The 23,679-nt window shown below is 44.1% G+C and overlaps 1 protein-coding gene across 4 annotated transcripts in view; it reads left to right on the top strand.

Moving 5' to 3' along the window:
* The first annotated feature begins 3,333 nt into the window (after nucleotides 1-3,333).
* PARN (poly(A)-specific ribonuclease) overlaps nucleotides 3,334-23,679 on the top strand; it is a 156,955-nt gene continuing 136,609 nt past the window's right edge. For 2 of the 4 annotated variants that reach the window (XR_006604318.1, XM_004750348.3), the window contains exons 1-11: nucleotides 3,335-3,506; nucleotides 3,972-4,049; nucleotides 5,395-5,474; nucleotides 5,954-6,021; nucleotides 6,111-6,192; nucleotides 12,526-12,586; nucleotides 16,416-16,581; nucleotides 18,605-18,670; nucleotides 19,643-19,681; nucleotides 21,100-21,142; nucleotides 22,170-22,250. Coding sequence is in view for 3 of the 4 variants with exons in the window: in XM_004750348.3 (XP_004750405.1) it covers nucleotides 3,488-3,506; nucleotides 3,972-4,049; nucleotides 5,395-5,474; nucleotides 5,954-6,021; nucleotides 6,111-6,192; nucleotides 12,526-12,586; nucleotides 16,416-16,581; nucleotides 18,605-18,670; nucleotides 19,643-19,681; nucleotides 21,100-21,142; nucleotides 22,170-22,250 (783 nt within the window). In the remaining variant the exon portion in view is untranslated. Of the gene's footprint in view, nucleotides 3,507-3,971; nucleotides 4,050-5,394; nucleotides 5,475-5,953; nucleotides 6,022-6,110; nucleotides 6,193-12,525; nucleotides 12,587-16,415; nucleotides 16,582-18,604; nucleotides 18,671-19,642; nucleotides 19,682-21,099; nucleotides 21,143-22,169; nucleotides 22,251-23,679 lie in introns of all 4 variants that reach the window. The other 2 variants (XM_045071921.1, XM_004750346.3) reach the window with 2 other exon arrangements.

A 23,679-nucleotide genomic window follows, 5' to 3' on the forward strand; every position in this document is an offset into this window, starting at 1 on the left:
TGGTCCTGTGCTAGTGCTGGGAGAGTGTGAGCGCATTTTCTGGAGAATAATTTGGCACTAGGTGTCACCGTGTGTGTGTGTTTGGTAAAAGATACATAACATAAAATTTGGGGCGCCTGGGTGGCTCAGTGGGTTAAAGCCTCTGCCTTTGGTTCAGGTCATGATCCGAGGGTCCTGGGATCCAGCCAGGGGTAGGACTCTGCTCAGCAGGGAGCCTGCTTCCCTTCCTCTCTCTCTTTACCTGCCTCTCTGCCTACTTGTGTTCTCTGTCAAATAAATAAATAAAACCTTAAAAAAAAAAGGATACATAACATAAAATTTACCATTTTAGCCATTTTTAAGTGTACAGTGGCATTAAGTACATTCACATGGTTGTGCAACTATCACCAGCATCCATCTCCAGGACTTTTTCACCTTCCCATACTGAAGCTCCATACCTGTTAAACGTTTAATACCAACCCATCCTCCCCACCCACCTGCCTTTCTCTCTAGCCTCTGAGAACCACCATTCTACTTCCTATTTTTGTGAATCTGACAACTCTAGGCACGTCATATGAGTAGAATTACACTTTGTCTTTTTGTGACTGACTTATTTCATTTAGCATGATATCCTCAAAGTTTATCTATCTTGTAGCATGTGTCAGAATTTCCTTCCTTTTAAAGGTTGAGTAATATTCCCTTCTAAGTATATACGACCTTTTGTTTACCTACTCATCTGTTGATGGGCACTGTGTTGCTTCCTCCCTTTGGTTATTATGAATACGCTACTAAGAACACAGGAGTGTAAATACCCATCCAAGCTTCTCTTTTCAATATTTTTTTGGTGTATGCCCAGAAATGCAATTGCTGCATTATAGGATAATTCTATTTTTAATTTTTTGGAATCCCAATACTGTTTTCCACAGCGGCTATACCAGTTTGCCCTCCCATCAACAGCATGGAAGAATTTCAGCTTCTTAACTAAGAGATGGGAAAGATTATCTCAATATGGGTTTTTTTTTTAAGATTTTATTTATTTATTTCACAGACAGAGATCATGAGTAGGCAGAGAGGCAGGCAGAGAGAGAGGGGGGAAGCAGACTCCCTGCGGAGCAGAGAGCCGGATGCGGGGCTCAATCACAGGACCCTGGGATCATGACCTGAGCCGAAGGCAGAGGCTTTAACCCACTGAGCCGCCCAGGTGCCCTTCAATAATGGTTTTGATTTGTATTAGTGATGTTGAGCAAATTTTCGTGTTTATTGGTCATTTGTATACCTTCTGAGGTGAAATGTTTATACAAGTCCTTCGTTTATTTTTTAATCAGATTTTTTGGTCATTGAATTGTGGGAGTTCTTTATATATTAATGATATTAACCCCTCATCAGATGTATATATGATTTCTCCCATTCCATGGGTTGACTTTTTACTTTTTTTTTTTTTTTTTAAGATTTCATTTATTTATTTGAGAGAGAGCGCACAAGCAGGGTGATGGGGCAGAGGGAGAGGGAGAAGCAGGCTCTCTGCTGAGCAGAAAGCTTAATGCAGGACTCCATCCCAGGATCCCAGGGTCATGACTGGAGCAGAAGGCAGCTGCTTAACTGACTTAGCCACCCAGACATACCATTTTTTTACTTTGTTGATAGAATCCTTTCATTCATGAATATTTTAAGTTTTGTTGTAGTCCCATTCATCTGGTTTTTTTGTTGTTGTTGTTGTTGCCTGTGCTTTGGGTATCATATTTTTAAAAAATCATTGCCAAATCCAATATTATGAAGCTTTTGCCTTATGTTTTATGCTGACAATCTTAGACTTTCATGAACTCTTACATTTAGATGTTTGATCTAGTTTGAGTTAATTTTTATATGGTATAAAGGATCCAGCTTCATTCTTTGCATGTGGATATCCAGTGTTCCCAGTACTATTGTTGAAAAGACTCTTCGCATTGAATGATCTCTACATACGTGCTGTAAATCATACGTCCATTTACACAAAGGTTTATTTTGGGGGTCTCTATTTCGTTGGTTTCTAGGTCTTTTTTTATGCCAATACCACTCTGTTTTGATTACTATAGCTTTGTATTAAGTTTCATTATTTATCTAAATTACATAGATCTTATTTAAATTATCTAAAATTATTTCAGTTACTTAAAATTCAAATTTAAGTGGCCATAGGTGTCTAGTACTTTCTGTATGAGACTTCTTAAGCTGCAACAAGAAGGTAGAGAGGATATTTCAAGCCTGAAGTTTGACTATCTGTATTTTCCTCTTTGCCATTCCACCTGAACTCTAGCATTCACACTCACTCTCTGGTGTTCATACTAGGGATAGTGAACATAATTAGCTATATGTAAATTTCCATTGAATGAAGCAAAAGAAATGAACTCGTGGAGGGAATTGGTGGAGAAAATATGTCCAGACTCTTCTGTGTTCTTTAGAGTACCTGATGCTTCCTTTTGCGGGAAAATGGTTATCCTTTTTTCCAAAGACAAACGGATTTGTACTCAATAAATCTCAAACTAAGAGGTGTGAATGCAGGAGAATTTTGACAAGTCCGAACTCTAATCATATTTAACATTTATTTATACAGTACTCCATAATTCAGACTTTATCTCCACTTATCTTCAGCCCTATTTAGTGAATGAGAAAATTGAGGTTTAGGAAGGTTGAATACATCCCAGACGTAATTAATGGCAGACCGTCTTCTAAACAACTTCAGAGTCTAAACAACTTCACATCTTTGTGAAAGATGAAAGTGAATTCACTCACTCAGCCTACGTTTACTTAGCATCTACTGTGCATCAACACCGTTGATGCACCGCTCTGAGAATCAATCCTATACTCCCAACCGTCCAAACCAGCAAGATCTCCCCAGTCCCTTTGGCTAGTGCGGTAGATAAAGGTCTCAGGTTTGCATGCTCCTCACCTCTCTTACGTGACCCTCCTTCCCATTCGTCTTCACCGCCCTCCCCCCCCCCCCCACCTAAATTATTTTCACTGCAGCACCGGGCTCTTTGTCTTCACAGCGCTGATAGTGTTTCCAAGTGCCAAGTTTCAGTCCTGCCTGACTTTTTCCCCTTTTACCCGGGTAAGCTCCAAGGGGGCAGGGACTTTCTCTTCTGTTCATCCCCATATCCCCATCCGTTTCAGAGTGCCTGGCACACCATGTTGCCAGGGAATATTTGTTCACCAACTGGGTGTCAAGACATGAACATTTCTTCGGAAGTTACGGTCCCCACGTCTGGCAGAGCCAGCTAGACCGCATCCCGGGGATTCCCACCACCACGCTCCGCCTCCGTCCCTGGAAAGAGGGAAAAGCCCCCCAACCTGGCTCCGCCCCCGCCGCTGACGCAGGCTCACGTGACGCGCGCCGGCGCGCGCTGTTTCCGGAAGTCGCCGCCGTGGTCTTCCCCGCCGCTGCCTCCGCTGCTGTTGCGGTCCCCGCGGAACTTTGCGAGTAGAACGGCTGAGGCGGGCCCGGGCGGGGCCGGGGTTCAGGCCACTCTGCAGAATGGAGATAATCAGGAGCAGTGCGTGTCCTCCGTGCACCTCCCCGAGTCCCCACGGCTCCCCCTCGCCCGGCTTGCTAGGCCCAGACCAGGGCCGGTTTGCTTGGCGGGGCCTGGATTGAAGCAGCCCCTCAGGGGTTGCTTCCTCTTAAGTCTGTGAGCTTTTGGGAGCCCTGCCCCTCTCTGTCCCGTGCACCCCTAGGGGCCTTGTCCTCCTGCCCGGGCATCCCCCAAGGCCGTGTGTCTCTGTGGCTCGTGTGCTTTTGTGGCCCGGGCACCCCCCGGGGCTTGTCCTGGGCGCTTGACCCCATTCCAACCGTGCACCGGTCTGGGACGTGATACTCTCCGTCTTGTTTAATCCCTCTAGGACCTGCCCTCCTCCAGCCCGAGCTCTCAGGATCTCCCTTGCCCTTTCCTCTCCCGTTAGGACCTCTTGGGCAGAAAGCCAGGCCACAGTTTCTGAGCTGCTTCTCGGTTTCTTCACAGATTTTAAGAGTAATCTTCACAAAGTGTACCAGGCCATAGAGGAGGCCGACTTCTTCGCCATCGATGGGGAGTTTTCAGGTATCCCTCGCTTGCAAGCTGGGGGCTAGCAGGGTATACAGCTAAGGCTTCTGACTCCCTGCCCTCCCGCCTGCTGGCCGCTCCTCCCAGTTTGTGGCCTTGGGCGTTGTAGGAGTCTTCTGTTTCCTCTTAGACGTTTCAAGGGTGTGGAAGAGGTGCGGTGGGTTTGTGATCGTTCAAGCTCGGAAAGGTTACACATTGAGATCACGGTTTTGGTGCTGCCTGAAACTGTGACATGCACGTGGTAGGGTTAAGGTCAGACTTTTTTTGGTGTTTGGTAAAATGTGCATAACATAAAATTTGCTATCTTAACCCTCTGGAAGTGGTTTTTGTAGGTCAGTGGCGTGAAGCACATTCACAGCGTCTTCCATCCATCTCCAGAACTTTTTTATTTTCCTGGAACTGAAGCTCTGTACCCGCAGTAACTCTCCATTTTTCCATTCCCGTTGCCTCTGGCAGCTATTATTTCTGTCTCTATGAGTTTGACTGTGCTAGGCACTTCATATAAGTGGATTCATAGATTGTTTTTCCCTTGTGATTGACTTTAGGGTCAGGCTTTTGTAGGTAAATGAAGGCATTTCTTTATGCATTAGGGGGAGGTGTTCATTGCCTACCTCAGCATGGGTCTTGTATGTGTATGTAAAACTTGGTATCAACACTTAACGATGGCAAAGCCTTTTTTTTTTTCCTTTGGATAGAAAACTAATTTCTGAGTTGTTGAAGTCAGTATGAACAATTGGTGTAGATAGCCTCTTTTGCTACCTGATTTTATGTGTTTAAAAAACTTCAGTCCTTTTTGAAGGAATCCATGCTCAGGTCGCTATGCTAGTGACCTTTAAGCACGAGGTTTCTAGTTGGAGTCAGTTCCCTGGGAAGCTCAGTTTTCAGCAGAAGTAATTTTGGTTTTTGACCTTGAAGATTCTTTGTCGTGTAAATATTACTCCAAACTATTGATCAAGATTGGTACTCTAACAATAATATACTTCAGGATTCCAAACAGTAATATACTTCAGAATTCCTAAATCGTCTGGTTATGCATTCATCCTTTTGAAGGCAGCAAAACTTATTTAATGATGGAGATTGCTTTATTAAATCATTATTATGGCTTGAAGCCTGTTTTAGACATTAACACTGCCTATTATCAAATTAAAGCATTCACATCTCTAAATTCATTATTACAGTGTGTTTAGCTTGGTGGCCAGTGAAATTAATTCTCATTTTGAAAACGTGAAGTAGGGAGCACTTCCAATTAATCATAATTCATAAGAATATGAAATTAGACGCTGTTGAATAGTTGACTGATGTTTAACATAAGTGTTAAAAAAATGTCATTTTTTAAAATTAGGGATCAGTGATGGACCTTCAGTAACTGCATTGACAAATGGTTTTGACACTCCGGAAGAAAGGTATCAGAAGCTTAAAAAGGTAAGTGGATGTGCTCCAACATCTCCCCCGGCCCCACATTGGTCTTCCTTACGTTGAATTATAAAGAAATGTTATCATTAAACTTGTACGTTAACTTCTCTGCTCCTGCTGTGAAATGATATTTTAGTGATGTTAAAAATAACAGCAAAAATAATTGTTTGGGGAAAACATTTTGGGGAAGGTTTAGTATTTCTAGCGTTAATTTGATTTGTAGGGAATACAGTGTGGTTATTTTAATCATTTGGAAATAGGCCTAATGTGATGCTCTGGTTGGTGGATAGGTGCTTAATTGGGAAAAGTATTAAGAAATGTAAGTAAATTAATAATACTTCTGATACGTAATTTTTAATCTTTTGTAATTGGAAGTATTCTGCTAAAAGTCAGATTGAGTAGTTAGAAAGCCCGTCTGACTGAGAGTACTTTTGCTCACGTTGCATTTACAACACTGATTTGACAGGTGTTTTCTTTCCCTTTTCCAGCATTCCATGGACTTTTTGCTGTTTCAGTTTGGCCTTTGCACGTTTAAGTATGACCACACAGATTCAAAGTAGGTTGTTTTAATAAATGGCGGATTTTTTTTTTTTTCCCTGGTGTAGTGTAACCCACTAAGTCTCCTTTTTGTCTTCTTTCCCTCAGGTATATAACAAAGTCATTCAACTTCTACGTGTTCCCAAAACCCTTCAATAGATCCTCGCCAGATGTCAAGTTTGTTTGTCAGGTTGGTAGCATAATTGATTTTCTTCTGTTACGAAGTGCTGATGGGGCAGTGAGGAAATGTGGAATCCGAATTTTTTTTTTTTTTTAATTTATTTGACAGACAGAGATCACATGTAGGCAGAGAGGCAGGCAGAGAGAGAGGGGGAGGCAGTCTCCCTGCTGAGCAGAGAGCCCTATATGGGGCTCAATCCCAGGACCTCAGGATCATGATCCAAGTCAAGGGCAGAGGCTTTAACCCACTGAGCCACCCAGGCACCCCCAGAATTCTTCTTAAAGTTTGGTTCTGTCTTAGACTTTGGGTTTTTAGCAAACCATTTCACCTCTCCGACTTTGAGTTTTAGGGTGGCAAATTAATGACACTGCTCTTTTCTTCTTTCTTTTAGAATCAGGGGTAAGAACAAGAGACAGGCAGACAGAAACCAGAACCCAGGGTTTATTATTAAGCAAAGCTGATTTTGGGAACATGGCTTTGTAATGTGTTTCTGTTTGGGATTTTTTTAATATCTTACCCTTGTTTGAACCTACAGATCAGGTCCTTCAGGCTTCTTCCCTTCCTATTCTCCTTGTACTCATCTCCAAGAGTAGAGCTCTCTTTTCTAGAGAAACAGAGTATGTATGCATCCTGTTCAAAAAGAGAGAACCCAGAAGGGGCTAAAGTTATATGCTCATTTCCATTTCCCTCATTCTCCAGTGAAGAAAGAGAGCCTGTAGTTTCCTCCCGAGGAGGAGAGGGCATGCTCTCTGTATCAAGGTAAGGATTCAGGGAGGTTGGCCTTTAGAGTTGCAGTTCATTTGGTAGACCTCAGTAAGTATCAGTTTCCTCTTTCTGTTCTCTTAGTAATCTGTTATAAAGGATAAAGAGGATGCGAGTGAGTGGCGTAGTGTGTGCATGCGTGATTAGAGACAAGGGATGGTCTTTTTTACCTTATAATCTTGTGTCTTCGCTTCTCTCTCAGCAAAGTTAGTTCATTTGAGTCTTGCCATCCTTCCCTCTGCTTGTAAGTAGGAATGCAGTTAAGAAAGCCTGGAGTGTAAGCTTCCTAGTGACTGAACCATGCTAAATTCTTTCTGTAATACGGCAAGTGAAATTAGGAATTAATCCTCTGCCTGGGGCTGTAGAGGAAAGGTGAAGATAATTTTGGTTTTGTAACCTGGTTTCTTAAATAAGCAAGCAAGCCTTTATTCTGCATTCAGTTAATAGTCTTTTATCAATTATCTTTGTCAGGGGTACTAATTAAATGGTATTTGTAGATTCTTTTTTCTTTTCTTTTTTTTTATTCGTTTATTTGACAGAGAGAGATCAGTAGTAGGCAGAGAGAGAGAGAGAGAGAGAGAGGGAAGCAGGCTCCCCGCTGAGCAGAGAGCCCGATGCGGGACTTGATCCCAGGACCTTGAGATCATGACCTGAGCCGAAGGCAGAGGCTTAACCCGCTGAGCCACCCAGGCGCCTGTATTTGTAGATTCTTACTGAGGAAAAAACTGAGCTCCGTTTGGCAATTTGTGTGGATAAAGTTTTCCAGTAATACCTCAGGAGAAGATAGAAATGTTAAGTGGGTCCCATGACATCATTAGCTGGGCCTCAGCTGGGCAAAAGCAGACATTGGCAATGAGACACCTTAGGAATGATGCTTTGTTCTAAATACCAACACGAGTGTGGCGGATGCTACAGATGCAGACTGGAAGTGGATAGGAAGAACTCTGGGTCGTACGAAGCTATTCTGTGGCCACAATCGGAATATTTAATGCAATTCTAGTTGCCACTACTCCTTACAAAACACACAAAAAAGATGTGATAGAGTCGAACAGGCCAGAGACTCATGTCTAAAATGGACATTGGGGGGGCACCTGGGTAGCTCCATTGGGAAAAGGTCCTACTCTTGAGTTTAGCTCAGATCATGATCTCAGGGTCGTGAGATTGAGCGCCAAGTCCGGCTCCACACTCAGCATGGACTCGCTTGTCCCTCTCCCTCTGCTTCCCCCCATCACCCCACTTGTACACATGTGTATGCACGTGCTCGCTCTCTCTCTCTCTAAGAAATAAAAAAATAAAATCTTAAATGAAATAAGGGGCACCTGGGTGGCTCAGTGGGTTAAAGCCTCTGCCTTCAGCTCAGGTCGTGATCCCAGGGTCCTGGGATCAAGCCCCACATCGGGCTCTCTGCTCTGCAGGGAGCCTGCTTCCTCCTCTCTCTCTGCCTGCCTCACTGCCTACCTGTGATCTCTGTCTGTCAAATAATAAATAAAATCTTAAAAAATAAATAAATAAAATGGACAATGATAAATGTTACAATTTTTTTAGTCTGGAAAAGCAAAGTCACAGAAAAGGTTTAGACTTAATATGTAAATTTGTGAATTATATGGATAAGGTAAATGATACTATCTTTGAATTTTTGTTTTGTTTTTTTTTCCATCCAAGATGATTTCTGTTTTGTTCAAAATTCTGGCACTGTTGGGACATCTGGGTGGCTCAGTAGGTTAAGCATGTGCCTTCTGCTCAGGTCATGATCCCAGGGTCCTGGGATCAAGTCCCACACTGAGCTCCTTGCTCATCAGGGAGCCTGCTTCTCCGTCTCCCTCTGCCTGCCGCTCGCTCCCCCTGCTTGTGCACACGGGCTTTCTCTCTGACAAATAAATAAATAAAATCTTTTAAAAAAGTAAAATTCTAGGACTGCAGCAGACTTGCATCTTGCACAGAAGTTAGCTTCTAAGGTCAAAGAGTGGGGCAAAAATCATGTCTAGGCAAAAATCACCTTGGAAATCTCTTACCATCCTTAAAACAGGTAGGGTTTGGGAGTATAGCAGCACGATAAGCTCTTTGAAAAATAAGTGTCTGTACACACAGTAGAGATGCTTACAGTCTAGGCAGGCTATGGAAGAATGGGCAGACCAAGAACCACATACACTCCCAGGGAGTGTACCCATCCCGTGGGATGGGAGGCATTTACATTACTTAAAAATTTTTTATGAGTACAGTTGATAGATCATATTAGATTAGTTTCAGGTATACAACATAGTGATTCAACATCTCTGCCCTGCTGTGCTCACAAGTGTAGCTACTACCTGTCACTGTACAAGACTATGAAAATATTAATGATTGTGTTCCCTGTACTGTACCTTTGGTTCCTATGACTTCATCATTCCATGACTGGCGGTCTGTACACTTCCACTCCCTTCTCCCCTTCCCTATTTCCCCTCTAGCAACTATCAGTTTATTCTCTGTGTCTTAGGCATTTACTCTGTTTTTATCTCTTTTTCTTCTCTTTTTTTCTTGGTGAGCATCAAATGTTGAATTCATTGATGATAATACATAAATGATTGTGAAATATCAAAATATTGCTGCTGTTTGTAGAGTAAATGAGATTTTTTTAATACCCTCTTCCTCGTGCCACTTCCTTCCCCATTTCTCTCTTTTTTCCTTTTTTTTTTTTTAAGATATTTATTTAAGAGAGAGTGTGAGTGAGAGAGAGAGGGAGCACAAGCGGGCAGGAGGGACAGAGGGGGAGGGAGAAGCACACTCCTTGCTGAGCAGGGAGCCCGACATGGAGCTCTATCCCAGGACCCTGTGATCATTACCTGAGCTAAAGGCACACGCTTAACCAGTTGAGCCACTCAGGCGCCCCTTCTTTTTCCCAACTTTTATGACTTGTATACATACACAGATTTCCTCCACTTATGATGGTGGCATGTCCCAATAAACCCATTGTAAGTTGAAAACATTGTAAGTCAAGACTGCTTTTAATACCCCTGACTTGCTAGACATCATAGAGTAGCCTGCCCTATCTTAAGTATGCTCAGAACACTGAAATTAGCCTGCTCTTGGGCAAAATTATCTACCATAAAGCCCATTTTGTAAAGTTAAAAATCTCATGTCATTTATTGAATACCACATTAGAGGGAAATACAGGATGGTTGCTTGGCTGGTGTGCCTGGCTGGCTCTGTCTGGACCAGGCAATTCTTGATCTCAGGATTGTGAGTTTGAGCCCTGTGATGGGTTAAAAATGACATCTTTAAAGAGAAAAATAGGAATGTTTTTATGGGTACAGAATGGTTACAAGCACTTGTGTTTGCGTGGTTGAGCGGGACCTGCCACTGCCCAGAGTTAGGAGAAAATGTAGTATGCTATAGATCACGAGCTCGGAAAAGATCCAAAATCAAAAATAGAACTATAGTTTCTTCTGAATGCTTATTGCTTTTGTACCACCGTGAAGTGGAAAAATCCTAAATTGAACCATTGTTAAGTTGGGGATCATCAATATCCATAGGTCTGCACATGTATACCTAACTTTAGCTTTTAAAAAAAAAAAATATGGGGTGCCTGGGTGGCTCAGTGGGTTAAAGCCTCTGACTTCGGCTCAGGTCATGAACCCAGGGTCCTGGGATCGAGCCCCGCATTGGGCTCTCTGCTCAGCAGGGAGACTGCTTCCCCCCTCTTTCTCAGCCTGCCTTTCTGCCTACTTGTGATCTCTGTCTGTAAAATAAAGGAATAAAAGCTTTAAAAAAAATAAAAAAAATATAGAATCTTGGTATTCATATTTTATGTAACACGTATTTTCCATTCAACATGGTTTCTTCATATTTCACAGTATGGATATATGTACTTTAATTGGAATTTAGAAGCTTTCCAAAGGTTCCTTTTTTTTTTGAGAGAGAGAGAGAGAGAGTGGGAGAGAGACTCCTAAGCAGGCTTTGTGCCTAGCATGGAGTCTGACATGGAACTCAGTCTCATGACCTGAGCTGAAACCAAGAGTCAGGTGCTTAACTGATTGAGCCACCCAGTTGTCCCAAAGGTTCCCTATTTTAAATGGTATTACAGTCAGTATTCATGTGAGGTGTATCTTGGTATATATATAGGACTTTTTATTTTTTTTAAAGTAAGCTCTGTGTTCAATGCGGGACTTGAACTCAGAACCCTGAGATCAAGAGTTATATGCTCTCCTGAGTGAACCAGCCAGGAGCTACATATATGTAGGAATATTTTTATGGGATTTAAAAACTTTTTTTAAAACATTTTATTTATTTGACAGAAGAGAGAGACAGAGGGAACACAAGCAGGGGGAATGGGAGAAGGAGAAGCAGGCCTCCCACTGAGTAGGGAGTGCAATGCGAGGCTCCATCCCAATCATGACCTGAGCCGAAGGCAGATGCTTAACCCACTGAGCCACCCAGGTGCCCTACAGGATTTTTTTTTTTTTTAAGATTTTATTTATTTATTTATTTGACAGAGAGAGAGAGAGATCACAAGTAGGTGGGTGGGGCAGGCAGGGAGCTGGCTCCCCGCCAAGCAGAGACCCTGATGCGGGGCTCAGTCCCAGGACCCCGAGACCATGACCCGAGCCAAAGGCAGAGGCTCAACCCACTGAGTCACCCAGGTGCCCCAATGGGTTTTTTACAGATTTCCTAGAAGGGAAATTGCTGACTCATTGGGCATATGCATTTGGAATTTTGATAGCTGCCTGAAACTGTTCTCCCAGATAGCTCTGCTCACTTTTTAAATCCTGAAAATGTTACATTTGGGACAAATAGAAGGTAATGGATACTAAACCCAAATAGATTTTGTGGGTTTAAGGATTTTTTTTTTTAATTATGGTAAGAAATACATAACAAAATTCACCATTTTGAGTAGATTTTAAAATATTTTATTAGAGAGAGAGAGAGAGAATGAGCAGCAGAGGGAGGAGCAGAGGGCTTGATCCTAGGACCCCGGGATCATGACCGGAGCCGAAGACAGATGCTTAACACACTGAGCCACCCAGGCGCCCTTATGGTAGTATTTTCTTAATGTTCGTTTCAACGTCTATATTTCGGCTCACTCTGGGTTTGAGATATATTTGTGTAATCAGTGTTGTTCCTGAGAACTTTTCTCTATTTTTGATCTTGGATGTAAAGTCCAGCCAGTGAAGATTTTAGGTTTTCACAGTCACCCTTGGGGTGGATGTTGATGTGTTACAACTTGCCCATGTGAGCTACTTTAAACTTGAACTGGTGGTGAGAGGCTGTCAGGACATTTTATTTCTTTTTATAGTTTCCTCTTCAGTGCACTGATTGGTAGTTTTCTGCCTTTATGGGAGAAGATGTGTTTACCCATTAGAATTTTCTTAAATATCGTGAAACGAAGCACATTTGTTTTATAAGCTCTACAGGAGAAGAGCCTAGATAGCTTAAATGAATGGGTCATTTGGCAGCCTTGGAGTAGCAATCCTAATTTTCTGACCTTTGGCATGCCCTTTCCTTGGCTGTCTGCCTTGTTTTCGTGTGTGAGTTACCTCACTGCTTCTGTTCACCTATATGCCGCCAACATCACCAAAATGTGTGTTCTGTTCCCTCTTGTTTCAGAGTTCAAGCATTGACTTTCTAGCAAGCCAAGGATTTGATTTTAATAAAGTTTTCCGCAATGGTAAGATTATTTATGGCTTATCCCTAGAGCTTGTAATTTGGGTCTGGATGAGAATGATCTTTTTGGGCCTGCCCTCTGAGACAGAATCGCAGAGTCCTGGTATACCATGTGCAGCCTTAGAATTTAAAAAAAAAACTCTTTTATTGTGCCTTTTAAAATGTGTAGCCTTGTCTACCGTGAACTGAACAAGAAGAGTAGAGGCCACTCCATTTCGCTCTAACGAGGCCTCACGAACTCCTGATCTTACTGAATGGACTTTATTCTCCCACTGGTGCGACTTTGTGGCCCTCACAGGCCACCTGTGGGGAGCACTGCTCTGTTTTCTTCAGTGAGACAGGCGGCAGAGTACTTTAAAAAGGAGCTGTATGCTAGTAGTGCTCTCATGAAAAGCTCCCTTTCTCAGGTGACGCTTGCTTCATAATTGGAGGTGGTTTCTCACCGGAGAAAGAAAGTCTGCGTAGACAGCATGGTCACGACAGCTGACTGGGTCACGACAGCTGACAGGTGGGCGGATCCCCCGAGGAAAGGGACTGCGTCTCATTCATTTCAAATCCCTGGGGCAGAGTGCAATCCCTTGGCTGGGTCAGGGAAATGACCATAATATTCATGAGGCAATTTCTGTTGTTAAAGTCCCCGCCAGAGTGCTTTTCCTTCCTTTATTGCCTGAAAAATGTTTCAGAAAGCCTCTGGTTTTCCCCGCTGTTTTAAGCACCTGCTGCTCTAAGGTCAGTAACTACTTTTAATTATCCTCACAAATTGTATTCTTTTCCGCCGTGAAGGCAGAATCATTGAGTGAGTTCAGAAGGGAGATTTTTCTCAACGAAAGTGGTAGAACATAGACTCAAAACATTCTCTGCCTCTCAGCAAGACTGTCTTTCGAGCCCTTTAGAACCCATGCCGTGGTGTTTTTTAATTGTCTCAATGGTACGGCGTCTTAGTTTTTATGGATGATTGTGATTTTTGGAAACACTGGAAAAAAAAGAATTTTGCAGCCCAAACTGCTTAACATTGGGAGTGAACCAGCTGGGTACCACAATTTGGGTGTTTTAAAAAATTTTTTCTTTTTGCCGCATACTTGATTCTGAAAGCTATTGTAAAATACAAGATCAAAGGGGCACCTTGGGGGCTCAGTCAGTTAAGCATCCGACACTTGATCTCAGCTCAGGGCTTGATCTTAGGGTCAGGATTTCAAGCCCCACGTTGGGCCCCATGCTGGGTGTGGAGCCTACTTAAAAAAACAAATAGGATACAAATTGCAAATGTCGTAAGAGCGCTATATTGGACTAAGTGTAGAAATCTTTCAAAGGAACTAGTTTAACCAGCCTCTAAGCATGTTTAGCTTCCAGCCTGATGGTTTTATTTCCATGAAAGGAGAGAAACAGCCAAATTGGAGTGTGCCTCATTCTCCTTGTTTTGGAGCCAGACCTGGGAATATTTTCGTCACAACCGAGTCAGGATTCCCACATTTGTCATGACCAGACTCACCCCCAGGTGTCCGTTGGTCTCCTTGTTCCCTCATGCTACTTGCTAGCCGCTTGGGTTCCCTCTTCCCAGGAGCCCCTGTTGGCAGGGATGTTCGGCGTGCCACCGCTTCCGTCACTCCTCTTTCTGCCCATTTCATGGGTGTGGCATTCAGGACAGCCTTGGCTTTGGCGTGCTGTCTTCTGTCTGCTCCTACCTCCCTCCTTGTTGGGGGTAACATCAGCATCCACAGGGATGACCAGCAAACGCTCTGTCTTGTCTGCTTCTTGACCAGGTGCACAGCAGTCTTGGCTCCTGTGTCCCCTCCGCCATCTCTGTCCTTTACTACCTGTCATGGGTCTTATCACCGCTAACTGTGCCCGCCTCCCGCATTTTTCACACTGACAGCACTACCTCTGGTCCTTCTTGCTGACTTCGTCTCGTTACACGTGATGTTAACTTGTTTTTTCCATTGTGGAAACACACATACCACTTAGCATCTTAACCGTTTTTTTTTTTTTTTTTTTTTTTGAGATTTTATTTATTTATTTGACAGGTAGGCAGAGAGGCAGGCAGAGAGAGAGGAAGGGAAGCAGGTTCCCTGCCGAGCAGAGAGCCCAATGTGGGCCTCTATCCCAGGACCCTGGGATCATGACCTGAGCCAAAGGCAGAGGCTTTAACCCACTGAGCCACCCAGGCACCCCCATCTTAACCATTTTTAAGTATTCTGTTCAGTGATACCAAGGACGTTTGTGTCTTGCAGCTGTTGGCATTAATAGTGTTGATAACCTTTGTTACCAATTAATTTTAACAACTCCCGATGCTTCTTGCATGGAATGATGAGTATTGTTGACAGTCATGATTTTCCAGTTCCATCGTTGGGAAAAGTTCATTAGTGTCCCATGACTTTTAATGGTTCCCATTATCGTGATGATCCCTAAATGGGGGTCTCAGTACCTTTCTCCTGAATGTTAAGTTTCTATCTACCATGCTTAATTTATGTATGCCCTTAGCTGATTTACATATCCAGGAGATAACTTTGGATTTTCACTCCTTGGGCCCCAAACTGTCCTTTACCCAGTGTTCCCCTCCGTAAGTGACCTGCTGTCTGATGCTGCTTAACACCTAATAGCCCTGGGTCGTTTTGGATCTCTCTCTTCCCTTTATCCCTCCCTTCCAGTAATATCTGCAGGTTCCTCTCCCTCTAGTCTCTGTAGTCTAAGCTGGGTCACAAAGCATGACCCACTGCCTACTTTGTAAATAAGGTCGTCTTGTAAATAAAGCCACATCTGTTCTTTTACCCTGTGTGTATGGCTGTTTTCGTGTTGGAAGAACAGAGTTGACTGGTTGTAGCAGCGCTCCCCGTGAGGCCCACAAGCCTGAAACAGTTACTGTGTGTTCCCCCCTTACGAGAAAGTTTCCTGACCTCCGATGGAAGCAGTTATCTCTTGCCTGGACAGTTGCTTTCAACTGACTTCCCTACTTCAACCCTCAGAGGAGTCAAGTGATCTCTTACAAAGGAGAAGCAGATAATGTAATTATCTTGCCTAAAACCTTCTAGCGGCATTCCATTGCTCTTAAAAGAAATTCTTTTTAAAGATTTTATTTATTTATTTTTGCAAGAGAGAAGAGAGAGTGTGTGTAAAAGCAGGGGGCGGGGCAGAGGGAGAAGCAGACTCCCCGCTGAGCAGGGAGCTCTAGGAAGGACTTGATCCCAGGACCCTGGGATCCTGACCCGAGCCGAAGGCAGACACTTAACCGACTGAGCCCCCCAGGTACTCAGGATAGAATTAATTCTTATCCTGGCCTGTAAAGGCCTGGGCAGTCTTGCGCTGTCCTCTCCATGCGGACATTGTGCTGTTCTCCTGCTCACCGTGTTCTGGGCGCGCCAGCGTGCTTGCTGTTTCGGGAGCAGCCTGCACCCTTCCGTCCTCTGCGTGTTTATACTTGTTCCCTTGCCTGAAATACTCCTCCCCTGACTCTTTGCCCGCCTGAGGCATTCTTATCCTTGGGGTCTTCCCTCGCAGTGACCTTGTCTGATCATCTTGTCAAAGGTCTTTCCCTTCACTGCAGGGCACAATGCATCTCCTTTCACCCCTTGAGACTCCTTGTGCCCGAGACAGCGCCTGGCCGGGTAGAAGTACCCAATAAGCGTTTGCTGGCAGAAGAATGAATGACGGGAGCAAATGAACAGACAGGCGTTATTTCAAAATCATTTGCTTTTTCTCTTGATTTTTTGGGGATATAGTTACATATATTCAGTCTTTCCTGAGTGTTTTAGATTGACTGGTTGGTTCAAGAATTTATATGTTAAAATTTTTATGTTTAGTTACCTCTGCTAATGCATTCTTTTTAAAATTACACTTAGGAATTCCGTATTTAAATCAGGAAGAAGAAAGGCAGTTAAGAGAGCAGTATGATGAAAAACGTCTGCAGTCCAATGGCGCAGGAGCGCTGTCTTACGTATCTCCAAACACTTCCAAATGTCCTGTGACAATTCCTGAGGACCAGAAGAAGTTCATCGACCAAGTGGTGTAAGTTCCAGAACAGAAGCCAGATGTGCATTATGTAAATGAATGCTGGTGCCAAACTGACAGCTGTGTTTTTTTAAATGATTTTATTTATTTATTTGAGAGAGAGAAAGAGAGAGAGAGCATGAATTGTTGGGAGGCGCAGAGGGAGAAACAGACTGTCTGCTGAGCAGGGAGCCCGATGGTGGGACTCGACCCCAGGACCCTGAGATCATGACCCTAGCAAAAGGCAGACGCCCAGCTGACTGAGCCACCCAGGCATCCCCCAGCATCTGTATTTTAAGCTTGGGCTGCGCACACATAGCACGCGCAGGGGTGATAGAGGGGATGGCAGGATTTCATTGTGTCATACCTGAATTTGTGTAATCACAGCACATTGTAAAATAGAATTTTGTGTATTGTACTTAGACTTCCCACGTGTCTTGGGCAAGAGACTCTCTTGGCCAGTGGGCATACCCCGTATATATAGGACGGAGGGCCCCATAAACATCAGCTAGTTTCCCTGAAGGCAGAGGAACAAAACAGGCCCATTTGGATATTTGCAACACATCCATGTTTTTGTTTTGTTTTGTTTTTTAAAGATTTTATTTATTTATTTGACAGCGATCACAAGTAGGCAGAGAGGCAGGCAGAGAGAGGGGAGGAAGCAGGCTCCCCGTGGAGCAGAGAGCGGGGCTCGATCCTGGGACCCTAGGATCATGACCTGAGCCAAAAGCAGAGGCTTTAACCCACTGAGCCACCCAAGTGCCCCTGTTTTGTTTTGTTTTTTGAATGAAGTTTCTGACTAGCACACCAGCCATTGGAGGAGTGTCTGGTTTTCTTGGGTTTTTGGTATAACTGCTTTATTAGAAAAGTAAAAATTAATATAGTGACTTCATTTTCCTTGAGTGTAGTTGACACACAATGTTACATGAGTTTCAGGTGTACAAAAGTGATTTGACAGGTTTATACGTTGCGCTGTGTTTGCACGTGTAGCTCCCATCTGTCCCGGGCCATTGGTGGTACTCCTCTAACGCTCTGCTTTTTATTTGCGTGACACTTATTTCATTTTTTTGGTTTTATTTTTTTAAATTTAAATTTGGTTAACATATAGTGTATTATTGGTTTCAGAAGTAGAGATCAGTGATTTATCAGTCTCCTATGACACCCAGTGCCCATGACATCATGTGCCCTCCTTACTGTCCACTACTCAGGTACCCCATCCTCCCACCGCCTTCCCCTGTGACTTACTTATTTCTTAACTGGAGGCCTGTATCTCCCTCCCCCCTTCACCCATTTTGCCCAACCCCCTACCCCCCTCCCTTAGAAAGGTAAAAATTTAAACCACTTGTTTTGATGAATCCTTGAGAAGTTTCCCTAACTCATGAATAACAACAACAAAAAGACTGTGGGTCCAAATAAAATGTTTTTTTTTAAAAGATTTATTTAGTTTTAAAGAGAGAAAGAGGGGTGCCCGGGTGGCTCAGCGGATTAAGCCTCTGCCTTCGGGTTGCGTCATGATCTCAGGGTCCTGGGATCGAGCCCCACATCGAGCTCTCTGCTCAGCAGGGAGCCTGCTTCTCCCCCTCTCTCTGCCTGCCTCTTTGCCTATTTGTGATCTCTCTTTGTCAAATAAATAAATAAAATTTAAAAAAAATAAAGAGAGAACAAGGAGGAGAGAGGGAGAGAGACAGCATGTGCAGGAGGGGCAGAGGGGGAGGGAGAGAGAGTCACAAGCAGACTCTGAGCTGAGCAGGGAGCCCCACACCGCAGGGCTCAATCTCACAACCCTGAGACCATGACCTGTGACCAAGAGTTGGGTGCTTAACCAACTGCGTGGCCCCAGGCAATCCCCAAATAAAGTATTTCTATGGGGAACCATGTATAACTTGTTCAGTGTAGCTAAAAACTTATAACTTGAGTGGGGAAAGTTACCCTGACCTATGTCCTTACAGTGAGATTGCTTCTGAGTATGGTTATATTCTGTTGGTCTATGACTTCATTCCTTAAAGATACTGATGGTGATGTTTTCATTCTAATTCCGCAGAGAGAAAATAGAAGATTTACTACAAAGTGAAGAAAACAAGAACTTGGATTTAGAGCCATGTACTGGGTTAGTTGCCCTGAATGTTTTCATGCATTCTTTTTTTGGAGAGGTGGATGATTTCTGGCATGTGCTCCGTTTTGGTCTTTGAAACGTACATTCATAGTCTTGTTATTATTTGTATGTTCCCAGGATGTAAGCACTAACTTTAGCATTAACATAGTGGGGACAATGGTGTATTGAGACACTGAATGAACAGCTTGTCCTATTCTCAGAGGGTTGAGAAAACCCTTGTGCCTCTTTGGCTTTAAGTCAAGCCCCAGAGTGGTATAATTACTTTAGCCTTGAAGAATGGTTAATACCTGACAGCTTAAAGGGAAGCATTCACTGTCAGCCTGCTTCTGTCCTTCTGATTTCTCTCGGCAGCAAACAGCAATCAGTGTTCAAAAGAGGCAGTGACTCAAACGCCTTACTTCCCTTTTACTTTGTGACTAGCTTTCCAAAAGTATTTTGTTTTTTTTTTTAATTTTATTTATTTTATTTGACAGACAGTGAGATCATCAGTAGGCAGAGAGGCAGGCAGAGGTGGGGGTGGGGGAAGCAGGCTCCCTGCTGAGCAGAGACCCCGATGTGGGGCTCGATCCCAGGACCCTGAGACTGCGACCCAAGCCGAAGGCAGAGGCTCAACCCACTGAGCCACCCAGGTGCCCCACAAAAGTGTTTTAATGCATGTGTCTCTTAAATGTCACTGGACAGCCACGAGAAGTGATACTGTGGTTGGATGAGATCTTTTACCTCTTGGGTAAATGGGATGATAATAATAATAATAATAATAATAATAATAATAATAAAGAAGATTCTGATGAACACAGGTGACAAGGGCTCCTGCCACCTCAGATAGCCGGCGTGTATTTTGTCGGCATATCACCTGTCACTTCTCATGGACTCACTTTGAAAAATTAAATGTCTTTCCCAACCAGTGCTCAGCTAGGATTTTCTTTTAATGAGCCCAAATCAGGACCTTCTCTTTTCTTCTTACAGGTTCCAAAGGAAACTGATTTATCAGACTTTGAGCTGGAAGTAAGTGTTTATATTATGAGTAAGAGCTCTGTGAGGGGCCCAGGATCGAAAACTGTATACAATCTTTTAGCTCTCTTGTCACTTTTAAGATTGTGCAGCTCTTGGTCATCGGACCGTGTCACGCTCCTGGGCCCTGCTTTATTGTGCTACTTCCCCCTACTTCTTAAGTTCCTTACATATCTGCTAATTTCCTTTGCTGTTATTTCTTAGCATGTGCTTTTAAGCCTTTAAAATTTTCTTTTGTCACTTTGGCCTGAAGTCCATTAAGTTGGATGTATGGTGTCGTGGTCTTCGAAGGTATATGATACAGATGGGGTTTTAAGATCTAGAAAACAGGTAGATGAGTGTTTTTTTTTGTTTGTTTGTTTGTTGTTTTTTGGGTTTTTTTTAGAGATTTTAATTATTTATTTGGTAGAGATCACAAGTAGGCAGAGAGGCAGGCAGAGAGAGAGAGAGAGAGAGGAAGAAGCAGGTTCTCAAGATCTCATCCACGATCTTGTGCAGGTGTTTTTCTGGAGGTGTTTCTGGTGGTTTCTCTGTATTTTCTTTTTTTAATTTTTTGCGGGGGGGGCAGCATGTGTATGTGTGTGCACGTGAGGGGGTGGGACAGAGGGGCAGAGGGGCAGAGGGTGACTGAGAGAATCTCAAGCAGACTCCATGCTGAGCATGGAGCTCGTCGCAGGACTTGATCTTATGACCTTGAGATCATGAGCTGAAAACAAGAGTTGGACACTTCACTGAGCCACCCAAGGGCCCTCTGTCTGTATTTTCAGGTGGATCTCTAGCCAAAAATTGAACATGAGTGATGAGCAGTTGGATGTTTGTATTTGACGTTGGGGCCGTTATTCTCCCATTAGAATCTATCAGTGATACATACATGAAATTTACCTTGAACAAAACAGGAAAAGGGCCATTGTCCTCTGAATGGGCTCCTTTCCTGTCATGTTACCCTTGCAGTGTACTCCATGTGGGTTCCAGATTCCTCTCCTTGGCTCTTGCAAGCGACCATGCCAAACTACGGCACAGTTAACTTTTCTCAAACCTTCTCTATGTATGCCCCCTAAGATGGCCTTCACAGTTGCCCTTAGGAAGTAAATGTTCTTATATTCGGAAGCAAGTTTGTGTGGTAATGAGCTGACTGTGTCATGTGGTGCGTGACACCTCAGAAGATGTTCTCGTCCTAAAAAATTAACTTGAAATCAGATACACTCCTGCCTTTTAAAAAGCAGACATAGAGAAATCTTGGGAAGCTGGAGTATTATGGACTAGGCTTCCTATAAAGTCTTCATCATAGTAGTATTTATTTTATATTTAATAAAGCTTACTGAACTATAGCTGTAGATTTGCTTTGAACATACCTAGGGCTTTAGCTGTCATTGTCTCCTCTAGTGATGTCCTGTTGTCTCTCTCTTCTTTAGGTATCCCAAAGGCATCCACGTTGACACTTTAGAAACTGAAAAGGTAACTCCCAGAACTATCGGGCACCAAACCCATGCAGTGAGATGTTGAACGTGCTCAGAGTCAGGATTGACTCCTGGCTCTGCTTCCTGTGAGCTGGGTGGCTTTGGGCAAGTCAGTTCACCTTGGGAAGCTTCGTCTTCCTCATTTGTACTCTGGAGGACCTGCCTGACAGTGACTGTCTGTGCTTGTTTCACACCTGTTTTGTGGTGATCGAGTGGGTCCATGGACATGAACATGCTTTGTAAACTTGAATGTATGCAGACGTTAGTATGCCTTCTGATGATGGCAGAAAGCTGTAGTGCTCTGCATGAAAAAAAAAAAAAGGCTTCCTGTTTGGTGGGCTCGTGAAATTCATAGAATCTGGGGCATAAGCATAGGCATCGCTCTAGCACATTCTCCTGAGGTGTCCACATGGACCCCTGATGGGCCATGGGAGGCTGAGGGTGGGTTCCAGGAGCAAAAATGCAGAACTGTAGAATTACGCGGTTGCTCCTGAGTCAGATGTCCGATGAAATAAGAGATGAAGTTATTTGAAAAATCTTGCTAGAAGATAAGTCTCAGACTCGGACACAGCATGTGATGTGCTTAATTGATACAAAATGGAAAGCATGAGAAAGAAGGGACTGGTTTTCTGATGGGAAAGCCAGGATTTTTTTTTTCTTACGTCAGTGAAATACACAGAAATTTAATTTAAAGCCACCTGTTCAGAAATTCACGTTCACATGCAGCATAATTTCTTGGTGTTCATCGTGAAACGTATCTTATTCCCACAGTCTGTTATACTTGGAGGTGACCTCTGTTGGGGTGACTTAATAAGACACGAGCAAACGTCATGCATGCGCTGAGGCAGGATTTTGTTTTGTAACACATCAACTCAGCTTTCGGCGGCGTTTCAAAATATTTTCATTGGGTTAGCCCAGGAAGGCGGTGTGCTGGCAAAATGTGTAACTTTGAATGTCAGCTGAATCTGAGTTGTTTGAGGTCAGGTTTCCTCTGGAAAGGTGTATGTCTGCTTTATGTCTTTCAGAAAGAGCGCTACATCGTCATCAGCAAAGTAGATGAAGAGGAGCGTAAGAGGAGGGAGCAGCAGAAACTCGCTAAGGAACAGGTGACTGAGTCACGTTCATGTCCTTTGGGTGAGAAGCGACACCTTGATACTGACTTAGGCCTTAGGACCTGTGTTTGTAGGTCCCGTGTCACATTTAGCGTCACGAATAGTGTCCTACCGTAGCAGAATTGAGTTGGCAGAAACACCTAGAACAGAACAAGGAAACTTAAGGTTAAAGCCACCAAAGTGAGTCTGACTGTGAATCAGTCTCGAAGAAACCGTCGTCTTGGTCATCATTCGGATTGTATGTCCCTGAACCGCACGCCTGTTAGCTAATGCTGCTGTGTGTAGCTCTGGGCACAGTTGCTGATTTCCCTAAAACAAACTCTGAAACTGGTGATGCGACAGATTAGGATGACATGGTATTTGCATTGTTGGAGCATCGTCACCCTGGTTGTGGTCCGGAGAACGGATCCCAGGGAGGAGGACTGGAGGCGGGGGGGACCAGTTATGCTGTGGACTGACCTCGCTGGGATAGGATAGTGCGGAGCCATGTAGGTGGACCCAGGAGAGGTTTAGAAGGTAGAATCAGTGGAATTTGGGATTGGGTATGAGTGGTGAAAGTAGAAGGGAAAAAAGACAGACAGTCAAGCCAGGAATCTGAGCCACTGGGTAGACTGGTTTCAGACGGGGTTGGGCCAGCGTGATCCTGGTAGGGGGACACAGGCAGAGGAGGCCAAGAGCTCCCACATGCGTAAGGCAGGGCCACCTCTGACTGACTGAGTCAGGAGGATGTGGAAAGCCACTGCTGGATTTAGACAACATATTACTTACACAGAGAAGGAAGAGCAGTCTGTGGCCATCCCTCCCTAACCGCGCCTGATGCCCTCTGATCTCGGAAGCTAAGCGGGGTCGGGCCTGGTTAGTACTTGGGCAGGAGAAGGAAGAGCGGCCAGAGGTACTGGCCGCATTGGTCCCAACCACCAAAATGACAGCACGGAGACCAGAGGGGCCAGGAGACTGCAGTGTGAGTTGTGTGTACCCCATTACCAAGGAGCACATTATAGAGGACAGCTGAGTCCTATTCTGTGCCATAGCTCTCTTCTGCAAAGGGTGGGGGCAGACAACCCCAGGCCTCATCAGAACCTGGAAGGTGTGAGAAACCCTTGTGCCAGCCTCCTACCTGCTCTTCCGGGGTGTTCCACCAGCACAGAGACGGGTCGGGACTCAGGCCTTTGCCTGTGTGGAAACGTGCTAAGTCACCAGGTACCACGGCATAGGTGTCCCCCCACATTGGACAAGGACTTTACCTTCTGTTTTTGACCTGATGACATTGTAGATGTCTTGGGATGTCCTATCAGCGGGCTTGTCCTTCTGGCACGCAGGAGAGAAGGTGAGGTGAGGGCTAGGTGTGGCTGTCATCGGTCCGGAGACCAGCACCGGGCTGGAGCACCTACAGTGTGCCGAAGAACCAGGATTAGATGGTCTG

This window comes from Mustela putorius, unplaced genomic scaffold, assembly GCF_011764305.1.
Source record: "Mustela putorius furo isolate JIRA1106 unplaced genomic scaffold, ASM1176430v1.1 tig00004007_pilon_pilon_pilon, whole genome shotgun sequence".
NCBI classification, from domain to species: Eukaryota; Metazoa; Chordata; class Mammalia; order Carnivora; family Mustelidae; genus Mustela; species Mustela putorius.